Below are 14,930 nucleotides of genomic sequence, written 5' to 3' on the forward strand. Positions count from 1 at the left end.
TGACAGCAGGATTGAAACAATCTGCAATGAAAGGAAACATCAGGCAAGATTCTTTTTTTTGCTTCATCCCCTGTGCAAGAAAGGGAAACAATGGCGGAGCAAAGCATATGAGGTATGCCTTGCGATAAAAAGGGCTCACGAATCTCTTTGTGCTCCTATGGGCAGTGGGATAGGTGGCTGTATTTGGTGGACTACCCAATGACAGTTAATCCTAGGCCATGCATCTGTGGTTTCTGCAGGTACAGACTCTGGGCGGACACCTGTGCGGAAATGTTTGGAGGTCTTGACATCTGTGCTGTCAAAGCCGTCCACAGCAAAGATGGAAAAGACTATATCATTGAGGTGAGACCATTGGGAACCTGAATGCAAGTCTCCTTTGGGAAGTGTATCTGCAAACATGCTCCCTCAGCATTCACATGCACCAATGTGCTCATTTACACTTGTGTGCATGGTTCAGCAGTCACTGCTCCTCCATGTCCACCTCTACCCTCCGAGCTGTGGCCCACGGATATGCAAGAAATTCATTTAGAGTCCCAGCTAAATTGGCAGATATGCAGCAAGGTGTCAGGGTTGAAATGCCTTCATTTCTCAGTGTGGACTGTGAAAGGAAATGGGAGAGCCGCAGACTGCTTGGCCACCCCAGCTTTCCAGCTGATAAATCCCCACAGCATGGGACAAATGTGAAGCTGCCTTCTTACCAAGCACATAACAACCTGAAAGTGTTGCTGGCATCATCCAAAGTTTGGTCTGTCTCAGTGTCCCAGTGCCATCCTTCCTAGGCTAAGCACTTGCAAAGCCAGCTCATCTCTCATAGCTACTAGTAGGGATCAACGGCATCAAGAACAAACATGCTAATATTCAGCCCAACCTGAATTCAGGTGCCAGATGATGCTAGGATATTAATCACGTTAACCTTCCCCCATTACCCACACACATGTCCAGAAGGTGATTCAGTCCATTAAAAATATCAGTTTCCCTCTGAATGAACCTGTCTTTCCTCAGTCACTTTAAAGCGAACCTCAATAACAAAAATCCTAGCTGCATCTAATTTAAGAGTAAAATAAATGGTTACAGTGTTGCAAAAAGGTCCATAAATAGCAGGAACAATTTAATAAAAAAAAAAAAAAAAAAAAGGTGTGTTTTCCAAAATCTTTTGCCTGGACAACATTCACTACAATAAGAGACCACAGAGTCTCTTACATGCAGTGTGGACTACAAACTTCGGTGTTCATAGCTGGACAGACTGTGGCTCCGAGTACTAAAGTTCGAAGTGCCCCTTCCCAGGCCAGGAGGCAGATGTGGGAGTGGTGTAAATAGCACACTTAGGTCATCTTAACAGGGCAGAGAATGAAAATCTGGCCAGAAAATCAAAGTGAAAATTTAAGAGATGCTCTGGGGGAGAGAAAATCTGGCAAGTAAGCAGGTGCCTCTGTCACTATGTGACTCAAGGAGGCACAGCATCTGACCTGCTGTAAATTGCATCAACACAGGCCAGCGAGGAAGATGAGCAGAGCCAGCCTATGGTTTCATGCAGGGGTGCTGACACATTGGAAAGCTATGTGTGGGAGAGCAGACCCACCCACTGAGGGTTGGGATGCTGATGAGAACCACATGAGCCCTCTAAAGACTGCACATTCCTGCATTATGTATGTGCTCTCAGGGAGCAGTGACCTGTCAAAGGCCGTGTAATATAATCGTGCTGCCAGCAGCTAAATGCTGCTAAGCCTCCATCTTTCCTGAAGTGACGGGGTCAGCTCCTGTATGCAATTCATGAGCACCTAGAGGAGTATCACCCAGAGTAGGCTGTCTCTCTGCCATGCAGTTTTCTATCTCTACGCACATGTAGCTGAGAAAGGAAGAGCAAGAAAGCAGTCTTGCTAGAGATGACTGTAAGGACATTTAGACTGTGTCTACACATGGTCAGATGTGAGATGGAGTTTTCATATCCCTGCATCTATTCTTGTACATAAGCCTATATATGTGCACACATGGCTAATTCTGTGCTTAAGGATTATATGCTTCTGTCTGGGTATACCTCTGGATTTTCACATCTGCCTCCCATGTGTGACTGACTGGATGAAAAGCATATCCATACGCTAACAGCCATCATCAGCTTGCACGCAGAGATAAATTCACGCTAATACTCCTCTCTCTGAGAGCAAGGTAAAAAGCAATGAATCTAATATGACACAAATCAGAAGAAATACAACAGCTTCAGATGGGTCATGCAGTGGAGAACCTGATTGAACAGGTCTGATGTGCCAACACCTAGCAGGCATTCAGATGCCAGGCTGATGGACATTGTCAGGAAGGGAGTAGAGTAGTGCAATACAAAGAGCAGAACAAAGCCAAACAGGCACCTTTTCTACTTTATGCAGATCTGAGGGACATGCTGACAAGTAATTAATTGCCTCTAGTCTGAGGTACTTTTCTTGGTCTGAAACTGATCATTTATTTTGCTTTTTTCTTTTCATAATAGGAGAACAAATTTATTTGACAGTGTGACAGTTGTATTTTTCTTGGTGAGAAGGAACAGTGTGCTGTGACATTTTACAAGAAAGCATGCCCACATGAGCTGAACAAATAAGGAATTTACACGATGCAATTGCAGGCAGTAATTAATTTTCACAGTGCAAAGCAGTTCTCTAGGAAAGATTTGCAGAGGTAATGATGGCAGTTCTGTGAACTGAGATTTATCACAGTGGTTTGTGGCAAACAGAATCAGATTAAGACAGATGAGTTATCAACACAGCACAAGAGTAATCTTTCACCCATGATATTTGCTGTTACTTGAACTTCACCACCTTTTCTTTTTCCATAGCAAACAGCAGAATCTAGTCTGTTTCTGCCCTTCAAAGCACTAGCATGCTTACACACTATTTTCATGGCTCATATTGAAAACTTGTAAGAGATCAGTAGATTTCTTCAAAGTTTCATTCTATTAAAACAGCTGTGAATTTAATGGTAAATACTGGTACTTCTCTTTCCTCTGCTTTAAAGAGCTTTGTCACTTTAAGGGAATATTCAGCATGAATAATCAGCACTTGATCAGAAGGCCAGGTCCTTAATACAGTGCAAGTTCAGTACCACTGTTAGCAGCCAGATTCTCAAAAAGTTCAGCAGTGTGTATGGTTTAATAATCTCCACCCTCCTTTTTTTTTGTTAATCTAATCCTTTTCCACATCTTTGCTATGCTGAAAAATATGGAGCAAGTAGAAAAGTAAAATGATCCATGTGACTTATTCTTCCTCCTGGATCAGCTAAGCCCTACCTGCCATACAGCTAAGCTGTGTTACTAGACATGCTCCTTGATGCCCTGCAAGAAGCCCTGCCCATCCCTTCAGCACTGCCATATCATTTCTTTTGATATGTCTAATCATCTGTTTCCTTCCTTCCTTCCCTAAAAATCACCTAACGCTCTGCTCTTGCACATCAGAGCATGGAATAACAAGTCCAGTCTTCAGGCCTCAGCATCAGATAGGTACAGGAGGAGGACCGGGATGGGGTTTTCCTGAGTCTTCTCTGCCCAGCTGCTTTCCACTCCCCCCCTCATACACCTTATCAGGCTACAGCAGCTGCATCAGGAGCAGCCACTGTCCTTGGGCAGCTACAAAGGCCAGGTTCATGTGTGCCGACGTCTTCCTGTCTTGCCCAGCTGTCCTGTGATCTCCCCAGGAAGCGATGAGTGCAATCTGTCTGTGATTCACATATTCCTCTCAGCTGTTTGATATATTTCAGCATTAGCATTCTTATCTGCCCAGTTCCAGAACAATTCCTCTTTCCCAGAGGACAGACAAGGTGATATCTCATGCACCTTTTCAATTCAGTGGCAACCAGCTGTGGCATTTTGACCACAGAAATCCCTGCCATTTTCAAAGGCCTTCCTTTACACATGTGATTGTTCATTCCCGTATTTGCAGTCTCCCACAGCTCATGTTCCCCTGCTAGACACAGCAGAACAGCAGCTACCCTCATCCCTGGTGCAACTTCACTGGTTCAGGTGGGACCTGCTCCAGGGTTCATTTGCCCTGGTGCCTTTGTTTTATAGAACAGCATCCTCCCCTTGCTCTCCAGCCACTGCCGCCACAGAAATAGGGGAAAGCAGTCCTTAAGATGGGGAAATGAGGGGTTAGGGGTGTTTTGACCAGAACTGTCTCACAGTGACTCACAGGGAGTGCCGGGCAGTCAGGCTTGGCTTGGCAGAGCAGCGGCATCATCTAGTGGCCGGACAGGTCCCTCGCACGGAGCATTGCAGGGAGCTGGGAGACCCCTTTTTTCACATGTGAACTGGAATTGCCACATGAAATGGGAATGCTTTTAGGGTGGGAGGGGAGGAAAACCTGAGCAGGAACCTACTGGAGGGACCCCAGGAGCCCCTGGCTAGTGAGACACAGACCGGAACAGGTCATTCCCTGACACTGCTAGGAAACATCTTTCCCCACTGCTTTTTTTAACAGAGAATGAGCAAAGTGGACAGTGGAATGAAAAGCCACTTTGTGTATTTAGCTGAGCACTGACATCTAATTTTCTGACCTCTTTCTTTTGCTCCCTGGGTCAAGTAGGCCATGGATATAAAAACCAACTCACTCTTCATGCAAACCCCAGTTAAACCTTCCTAGGCTGCTTCTCTAGCGTTCACATGAAAGACCTATAGAAATTAATCCAAATTAACAGTTACTCTGCAAGAGACTGGAATACAGACTTGATGAACTCACCTCACTGATTTCCCTTACTTAAAATCTTTAAAAAGTGTGCAAAACTTTCCATTTCACTCCAAGAGTGGAGTCTTGCAGCCTTGCCAGGGTGGAGTGCACTTCTGATTGTTATCTGAGCGTGAGTCAGTGACTTTCTTAAGCAATACAACCTTTAACTCTGCCTTTCCAGGGGTTTTAATGTTTGGTTTAAAAATAAAATAAACTCTGCCAACCCTGATATTTTGGTACAATTATATTTACTTCAGCTGAATCTTAACTTCATCATAGCACAGTTCTTCCTGTGGGATTTAGCTAATGTTTACAAAGCACTTGATTTATGATGAACTGTTGAAAATGATGTTTAGGGCTGCTATACAGCTGAGGGTCTGCTGTGCATTCATTATTATTGTTGTTGTCAGACTGTTTCTTGCCTCAGATGTTCCCCCATCCCTGCAGTCTTGCTTCCCAGATTTCCCCAGCACAGTTGTAGTACTTGCTTGGGAAGCAGTTGTATCGCAACAACATCAAGAAGACAAGCAGAGAATAAGTTTACTTTCCTGCATTGGGTGCTGTTTGGGTGACATCCTATTCATACACATCTGTGATGGTTTTTTCCCCTCTCAGGGTGCAGTGGTTTGCACTGATTAGTCCCAAATGTTTCCTGTCTCCTCCAGACCCTGTTGCTCCCACCTCCTCAGGCTTCAGTACATGTTGTTTCCCTTCTCCTGTGGCCCCTTCTGCTGCAATGTCAACCCAAATACTGTGGGACAATGCCAAAGACACCTCATCCATCAGAGGCATCTCTGCAGGACATGTGAAGAAGCAAGTTAGTTGATTTAGAAAGCCTCCAGCCACCAGAAGTCTTGGCTTCCAAGTTCTGAAAGGAAGGAAGATGGGGAGTAGGGGGAAGTACATGCCATTTCCTAAAAAATTTAAGTGAAATCACACACCTAGGAAAGTCAAGCACGTTTCAGCATGGAGGGGAGTGGTGACTAGAGGTGTTGGCAAGGATGTGGAGACACAAAGTGGATTAGTGTGAGAGGCGAGTTGAAACCGGCATCTGCCACCAGGAAAACTTACTAACTGTTTTTCCCTCCTGTGGCAGGTGATGGACAGCTCGATGCCACTGATTGGGGAGCATGTGGAAGAAGACAGACAGCTTATAGCTGATCTGGTTGTTTCCAAAATGACTCAGCTTGTCATCACTGCTGGATCTATGCCATCACCGCTGAGGCCTTGGGTATGAATGAACAGAGAACTTATGGTCAAGTTGTTTTCCTGAACTTTTCTCTCTTTCTCTCCTTCCTATGGGTGTCAGGCAGTCAGACAGCTCAGAGAGTTGAACAGTCCCATATGGGAGTGTATTGGATAGATTGACTCCTGTTCTTCCAAAGAAGTCTCTCATAGACAATTTGAAGTGGGTGCCCCTAAGAAATACCTCTCTCTCCCTTTCTCACCTTCCATATAACTGTGGCATCACACTGGTAGTGTGGGCCATGCATCTAGACATTTTGTCTTGCTAAATTCATAGATTTATAGTGAAGACAGCTGTTTTCAGAGGTACTTGTAATGCCTGACTTCATCTCTGTCTAACACCATCCCTCAGGATAGATTTCATTCCAGTTTTTGCATCCCTGATGAAAATCTGTGCTTCCCAGAAGAGAAAGTAGGAATCTCCACCATGAGTTATTTCATTCCTTACTGCAGCCTTTCTTCTTTGGAGACGCCCTTTATCCCCTTCATCAGGAGGAAGTTTGACTAATACTAAATTAATATAAGAACCTGCCATTTTTGCATTTAAACTGACCACTTAGTGCTTCTCATGTACATCCATTTTGAGTATCAAATGCATCTAATCTTAGTGCCACATTTCCCAGTGGCAGTTCTGTATAAATGAAACACACCAGAACATAATCTGTGTCTCCAGGTGTATGTGCTACACTTCTTTTAGTATCTAGCAGGGAGCCAAGCATGAAGGTTTGAAGACAACAAATCTGTACAAAAGAAAGGACAGGAGAGTAAACAGGCTGGAAGTTTCCTTTTTCACTTGAGACAAAAAATGGGAGAAAGCAATTTATTGCTCTCTGCCTTTGTCATATGTCAGCCCACTCCTGCTAAACCAGGTGCCCAGCATGAAGGGTATTCAGGGTAACTCCAAACCAAGTTTTAGCTAGAGTGAAGGGGTAAACATTTAATAGACACTAAAAATGCTTTGAGGCAGGGAAATAGGATTTACTCTGGCCAAAGTGGAATCAACAACTGCCATCTGAAATAACCAAGATATAGAGTGTATAAACTAAGAGCAAAGGGGAAACCAACAGAACATGGACAGATGCATCTGTTTTCTATGTCTGTAATATACTAACAGACCTAATTACAACAGACCTAAAATAGGGTCTAAATAATAAGAACATAAGAACAAAAAAAAAATGGTCTTGGAGGGATAGGATGTCAAATAGAGGAGTTAAATAAGAAAAGGGTCTTCACCAAGGATACAACCTAATAATATCTGTATACAAAATCAAGAAAACTAAAACTCCAAACATGTTAACTAGAATGCTTTGCTATAGAGAAAGACCTTGGTACAATGAACATTGCAGATACTACACAAGCTACAATTACTAACAATGCTGTAACACATAGTTACAAATGTGCAGAGAGTAGTAATTACATGTGAGACTGGTGAGATGCAGAACTAAAAGTACAGGTGAAGGCTTCCACAGAATGAAGAAAAATAGTAATTCTGAATACAAGGATAGCAGTACTGAATACATAGAAATATGAACCCTTGGATATCCTATAGGTATGCATAGAATATCTATACATATTATTGGAGCTGGCTATAGTAGTCTCTGGATCAAGAAAAACTGAGAAATTATGAAACTGAGTACACAGCATTGACGGAGATGGAAGAAGCAAGTCATAATAATGTGAGACTGCAGCTATCAAGAAGCAAGTCAAATACCACAGTGGGACAGAAATTCAGAGAGAGTTCCCCATCTCTGTAGGTTTCTGCTTCCTGGAACTGCAATATCCAAGCATAATAGGAAACAACACCTTGACCTAGCCTTAAGAAACACCCAGGTACAAATTCAGAAAGTGAGTGTGTACCATTAGGTTTGATGTCCAAGGGACAGATGTGATATCAAAAAGCAATGATATAACACAAGCAGTTAGAAAAGATTATTTAATAAAGTGAGAAAATTAATCAACTCCCTAGCATTAAAACTGTCTGGACATTATTTGAGACACCATTGTTTTCCAGAATGCATATATACATTTCTGATCTGCTCCTGAACCAGGAATGCAAGAAAAACTTCTAGAGTTAAGTGGCAAAATGATAGAGGACATTCAAGACAAACAGAAAAAAAAAAAAATCTTCCAGATTTGGAAATCTGACATTTGAGAAGACTATGCACCATCATGCAAGTAATAAAAGGAAACGTAAAAAGGATAGAAATTGATTTTGAAGAGAAGATAGAGGGAAGAATGAAACAAATTCTCTGGGTTCATCAGAAGATGGAACCCTGCCAAAGAATTGGTGGGCTCTGTGGATCATCCAAAATTAAGGGACAAAAGGAAGATAGCAGGGACAGTGTTGTGACTCTAGTAAATTTAATTGCTGAGTGGGGAAATTCTTAAACTAGATATATTTTTTCTGATTGGAAGGACAGGGAAGAGAACAAAAACAGTGATTAAATCAGTGATGACTGATATTTTTAAAAATCATTAAGCCCCCAGACCCAGATAGCTACATCCAATGAACTGAATTTAGGAAGTGACTAAGCTGCCAAGAAAAAATGTGCAATTTCATTAGAAACAGTTATTGCTCTAGAGGATTAGTGTACAACAAATACAAAACGTGTTTAAAAAGTTGTAAGAGTAATGTAGAAAAGTGTAGATGTTATGGACTTTACAAATTATCTCAGACAATAATTTAAAGAAAAATACAGAAAACCAATAAACCAACAGAACCACACCTTAAGAGCATCTACCACATTGTTTTTGTAATGTCCCATTATTTTCCTTTAGATTATTTTCCCCTCATTTATTTGAGAATTCTTTCATAAAGTGGTAGATAACAGGCAATCAGTCAAAATAACGTAGCTACTGTCAAAAAGCCTTAGGCAAGGTGACAGACAAGAACTATTAAAGAAAGCAAGCGGTGGGGGGTAAAAGGAGCAGAAGCTGGCCTCAGATAAAGACATAGATATGAGAGATGAAGTTAGCAGAGGGGCTATTTACAGGATGCTAAGTCTGGTCATGTTGATAATTGGGTTGGTTGAGCCCAGGACAGGATAAGATGTTAATGACAACCTGGTTTCATGGTTACAGCTGTGGTTCTCTTCTCACCTCTCTGCCCCAACTCCGTTCTTTCCCCTCACTATTTCCCTTCCAAAGGCAGAAGGCTGGTCCTCACCCTTTCATCTCTGAGCCTCAAAATCCTGTTTTGTCTTCATCTCTGAGAAGCCTTGGGTTGGCTGTAGGCAAAGGCCATAGAGGTGAATATGAGATCTGATTCTCTTTCTTTGGCTGCTCTAATCAGGATGTGTCACAGCATTAGGACAATAAATTTCCACCAACACCAAGGCAAGGTTTAGTGTCCCAAGCTATGTAGGACTAGAAGCCATGAATGGAAAATTCCCAGATTTTCCTCCCTGTCCATTTGCAAGTCCCAGATAAATAATGTAAAATATGGGCTTGTAACCTCATTGCATTTATGTTAGTCAATTGAAACTCATTTCAATGCTTCCAACTATGAAACACTTCTTCCCATTTCCAGAATCACTTGGCTCATTCTCCTGACTTTCCAGGAGCCTTGAAGACCCTTTCATCATTGTGTTCTCCATGTAAATAATTCAGCATGTACCAGCCTATCTGTCTCCAGCTTCCCCTGCTTTCATAAACAATTTTGTGCAATAGGCTAACTCAGACTTCTGTTAACTTTGGAGTGGCCCTTTGTGCAACAGTTCTGTGTTGCTTAGTCTGTTTATTAAAATATCTGTCAAAAAGAATAAACAGTGAGAGAGAAGGAAGTGCAGATGGCACCAACCTACTTGCATTAGTCAGGACCAGTGAAGAACATCCAACAGAGCTATTTTTGTTCAGTCACTACAACAGCAAATAAAACTCCATATGGAAGATTGAAAAGTAAGATAAGCTGGGGGTAGAGAGAGGGTGAACATAAACAACGCAAATGGCACTAGCCATTCCCCTTGAGAAAGACTTTGTTGCATACTGGATAATGAAAAACATTGCTCAGCCTATGGTTGTGTTGACAAGGGAGAAGCAGGAAATTACAATGCAAGAGAAATGACCTGGTGGTGTATACAGAAAACCCAGATACCGCGTCATCTGGAATAATGTAAGCAGACATGCCTCTGGTACCTGCAGAAGGAATCATAAAGCTGGGAGAGAGAAGTGTGTGATGAAAACAATTAAGGGCCTGGAAACATTCCCATGAAGGGTCCAAAGGGACTCAGTCTCTTTCTCAACTTTAAAAAGGAGGTGAATGAGAGAGAGGGCAGTAAAGGTGTGCAAAACAATGAATGGCCTAGCAACGGCAGGTTGTGAGAACTGTTCTCACAACTCAGAACAAAGCAATGGAGTTAAGAAATGGGAGAGGCTGTGAGGCTGAGAGCTGAGCACAACTCAAAGGGTCTGGGTGTAAATATCAAAATATCTGGAACTGTTGCAAAGACTTTGTGGAGCAGATAAGCTTCATGTTTCAGGGTTGAAGCTGACCCTTGCTTATTAGCAATCAAGAGGAGACCCCTTAGGGTAAAAGAGATGATTACTTCATAAATGTGTCCATGGTTCATCCCTCCTTCCTTTGGAACATTTGGTGCTGGCAACTGTCCAAAATGGGATATGGGACTAACAGACCTCCTTGGGCCTGACAGATTTAATAATTCCTGGTTGCCTAAAAAACATTCTAAACTGTAACTTCATTATTATTCCCTGTGAGCAAAAAACTTCTATGCTCTTTATTACTCAGCTCTCCATTTTAGTCCCATGAGATTTTACCAGCCAGATGCTGTGTGTGTGTGTGTATTTAAGGAACACTTCATGATCTGCAGTTCCTGTTACCTCAGGGCTTCTCTTTGGGGACTCTGTATTAACCGGAATGGCTTTTCTTCTTCTAGACTCCACAAGTTCAACCTGCATCAGTTAGGTCTCAGACCAGACCTCAGCTTGGACAACTGTCTCAATCACGCCCTACTCCCCAAGGTACAGTTCTTCGAGTACCATGACAGTGTGGACTGTGAGACTATCAGTTTGCCTTCTTAACAAAAACTATGAGGAAAAGGTCTGACTCATTGTTCCAACTCACCAACAAGTAGGCAGAAAATGCAGTGCGCTGTTAAAGCAGCTGCTTTCATATTCCACAGCAGTTCAGAAAGTGGGATGAAAATTTGATACAGATCCAGTTGATACTGCTGGTAGGACTTGGCTCAGCAAAACAAGGTCACTGAACTGGCACTGGAGCAGGATTCTGGGCAGATTGTATTTGTGTTTGCCCAAAGCTGTAGTGGCTACAAGTGTTAAGATATGATGGGAAGATGCTAGTGCTGTCAGGCCTGGAACAGACACTGTGGTGATGCCAGGATCCTTGATCCATCTGTCCAGGCATACACCCTCCCCCCCCGCCCCCCCAGCTCCTCCTGACAGCAGCAGCAGGTTTGACTTACATAGCTTGGTCAGAACAACAGGTTTGGTTTATTGTCCTAATTTATGCTGAGGTGATGAAGCACAGGGCTGCCCCACAGGACCCAGACCACATCAACCTCTCAATTCACATAACTGATTAGACCCTTCTTTTCTCCACTCCAACCTCCTACCAAATTAATGCCGACCTCAAATTATCTTTTCCTCATTGGTCAGTTTTGGTGTATCCAAAATTTAGTATTTCTGATACCAAATGTATCTATATAATCTTGGCATTACATGGTATTACTGATATGAATTGTTGGCCTTGCAGGATACTACTCCCCATCTGCCTCCAGTGCTCCCCTTCAATTCTCTGTGAAGTTTTCTCACATAACTCCCCCCTGACCACCTGTGAAATTGAGCCAGCCCTCACAACAGTACCTGTAACTTTTGTCAGCTTCTCACACCATTATCTGTCATGTCCAGCAATTTCTCATGTCACATCCAATTGTTTTCTACATCCTCTTCAGTTTTGAGTCTGCTCCCAATATGGCTGAAGTCACCTGCTGATAATGCTGAAACAGATGTATGGATAGTAATAGGGTGTACAGTCTCACATCAGACTGCTGGGCCCATGAAGGATCTGCTGACCCAAACCAGCAGATTTCATTTTCTGCAGAGCTGGTTCTCCAGTGACTCTTCCCAATACCTGAAGTGCTTGCCAAGGATAAGAAATATTAGTTACATGGAAGAGTACAACATGCTGAAGTGACTCCCTTCAGGGAGAGTGGCAGAGATTCTTTAGTGCTGAAAGAGGTAGAGAACTCTAAAGACATAGGCACGACACCGGTTTTAGGCCTATAAGAGAGGTTTTCCCTTATCCTTCTGCATGAAGCTACTCTGAAGAGTCCCTTCCCTTAGCAAAATCCATTCTTCCATAGATGCTCCTTGCCTGTTGTCCACCACATGCACTTTCTCATGTTTATGTCTACATGTCCCTTTCAGGTGGACCACGCCAGCCTCAAGGATCTCAGCCTCCATGGACAAACGCACCTCCACAGCAGCGGCTCTCTCCTCAAGGGCAGCAGCCTCAGAGTCCCCAGTCCACTTCACCTCAGCAGCAAAGGTCACCTGGATCTCCACACCAAGTCCAATCAGCAACTGGGTCCTCTCCAGTCCAGGCTTCCAAGACAGGCGTGTTCCCTCCACAGCAGCCTAGACCTCCTGCTCAAGGCCGGGCTCCTAGACAGCCAAGCCCCACTGAAACATCCATGCAGCAAGCCACCCCACACCCACATCTGAAGTAGGTGCTCTGTTAAACTGCTAGTATTTGTAGATAATAGAATAAAGCTGTCAAAAAGCACCCTTAGCTGACATGAAGAACATATCACTTTGTTGTCAGGCAGAAGTCCCCAGGGACAAAGGCGTGGACAACTGTGAGTGACTTCAGAAGTATATATGCCTGGGCATAACAGGCCACCATTGACCTGTTGTCAGGAAGAACAAGTTGTACTTGATATCTCTAAGCTTTCACATTCTTCCTCTTGTTCATGTGCTCATTGGTAATTGTGCACTCTACTCCAGCCATATCAACACAGCTACTACCTTCCCAGCAGGGTGTATACTCCTTACAGGCTGTAATCAGGACATTATTGGCAAGAAAGGTCAGCAAGAGTCATTCCTTCACTATTCCCTGAATGCAGAAGTCACACAAGGTTCTCTACTGGGCAATTTTTTGTAATTGGTAGCAAAAATGTGGATCGGGGGGAAGTAGAAGTGGTACCACTCATATATGTAAAACTCCAGATGGTGACTGTATGTTTAAGTGCTCTTCTGGAGCAGAGAATGTCACTGAATTCTTGTGGATCATTGGTAGCAGCCTTTACTACCACCCTTCATGGAGTTTATCTGGCAGGAAAGATTGGCAAAAAAATGTTTGGTGTTGACAAAAGGTTGACACAAAAGGAAATTGGTATGAACAGGCCAGAACAAAATATAGGCTAGGAATGGGGAGACAGTTTCTAGGCAACAGAGACTTAATGTTCTGGAACATGCTTTCAGTGATGATGTCTACATAAGCAAGGCAAACCAAGAGGAACGTACTTACAGATCAAAATGTTGGTGCTAAGGATGCAGTTGCCACACTCTATTTCCGGTACTTTAATTCAGAGTCTGGTCTTGTGCTGAATGCCCATTATTGACCAGGAGAAACCACTCGGTGACAAAGCATGGTAGTGGGGAAAATTGGGAGATTTACTTCAAAAGCAGAGTTCTGATCTGAGCTTAAACACTAGCAGATACACACCCAGCAGGAGCAGTGTGGCCAACCAAAAGACCTGCATAACACAGCTGACAGTCAGAGCAGACATGCCAGGGAGGGCAGGCAACAGCACACATTGCAGGGGACATGGCTACCAACTTGCCGAATCTCTCATGCTTTCACATCTGAAAGGACAGGACCATCATTCATGGTACGACTGATGAGAGACAGGTGACCCTCAGTACGAATACATTCTTCTGTATTAGTAGTGAAATGACTTAACTGTTCCTCAGAACAGTTGCACCAAATGGCAATTGCATACTTTTAGTCAGATGTTTTCATAATCACTTACTTGTCTGGACTGTGATATTGGAGCCACCTGTCCATGCCCACCCCTCTTCCACTCCCCGCGCCTCCCCCATTCCTGGATGTCTTAGCATATGGAGACTCTTCTTCCTAACCTCTCTTTATCCTTGAATTTGTCTGTGTGGTGTAACACAAAGCATCAGTAACCAGCTTTCAACTACCACCTTCCCCTGCTGAGTCTGAACTCTGTTTTCTGTTTCAGCAAATCACAGTCCCTGACAAACACCTTCAGTCTATCTGAATCATCTCAGCGGGGAAATGCCAATGAAGACGAAGCAAAAGCTGAGACCATCCGCAACCTGAGGAAATCATTTGCTAGCCTGTTTTCCGATTAACAGCCCTGCAGCTGGATATGTGCTTTTGTCAGCCCTCACTCTTCATATCAGCATATCTGATGTCATCCTGGAATACATTCAATGGTACCCAGCAATTTATAACTAACGCCTGGGTAAAGGGAATTTAGAAAACTATAGGTGTTTTAATACAAAGAAAATATTCTAATAATGGTCTGAAAAGTGACTGTATAAAAGTGGCACTATTTCATTGTTTTTTGTGCATAATCAGAATCACATCTGTTCAAATGACTGAGTTGTAAAGCAAATTTTACTCTTGCTAACCCCTGTGAAGTCAACACAGTTATGACAGTGCAAACTAGATTTTATTTTGATTGTATATAGTCATTACAATTGCTAACTTCCAATTACTGAATACTTATTGAGGTTGAACTAAAAAAAAAAAAAAGCTTCTTTCAGAAACACATATCCAAAACCAGAGTCAAGAGTCAAGAATAAGTATTCATTGACTGATAAAAGTAAGCATGCTTGAGCACAGACACACAGTGATCTGTGGAATTTCATGATACCAACTTTATAAGAAGTCACTTTTCAGAGCAAAACTACAAGTTAAATACAGTACCAAGCATCAGTAAGCGCCAAAGATCACATGAGCAGGTCATCCAA

At 42.9% G+C, this 14,930-nt stretch overlaps 1 protein-coding gene across 5 annotated transcripts in view; it reads left to right on the forward strand.

The window, feature by feature from the left end:
- Window positions 1-14,930, forward strand: part of SYN3 (synapsin III) — a 251,896-nt gene extending 236,966 nt beyond the window's left edge. For 3 of the 5 annotated variants that reach the window (XM_074871316.1, XM_074871315.1, XM_074871314.1), the window contains 5 exons: window positions 240-342; window positions 5,800-5,934; window positions 10,841-10,925; window positions 12,351-12,648; window positions 14,174-14,930. In XM_074871316.1, the coding sequence (XP_074727417.1) occupies window positions 240-342; window positions 5,800-5,934; window positions 10,841-10,925; window positions 12,351-12,648; window positions 14,174-14,306 (754 nt within the window). In that variant the 3' untranslated portion in view covers window positions 14,307-14,930. Of the gene's footprint in view, window positions 1-239; window positions 343-5,799; window positions 5,935-10,840; window positions 10,926-12,350 lie in introns of all 5 variants that reach the window. The other 2 variants (XM_074871317.1, XM_074871318.1) reach the window with 2 other exon arrangements.

The sequence above is a fragment of the Strix uralensis genome, chromosome 5 (assembly GCF_047716275.1).
Source record: "Strix uralensis isolate ZFMK-TIS-50842 chromosome 5, bStrUra1, whole genome shotgun sequence".
In the NCBI taxonomy this organism is placed as follows: Eukaryota; Metazoa; Chordata; class Aves; order Strigiformes; family Strigidae; genus Strix; species Strix uralensis.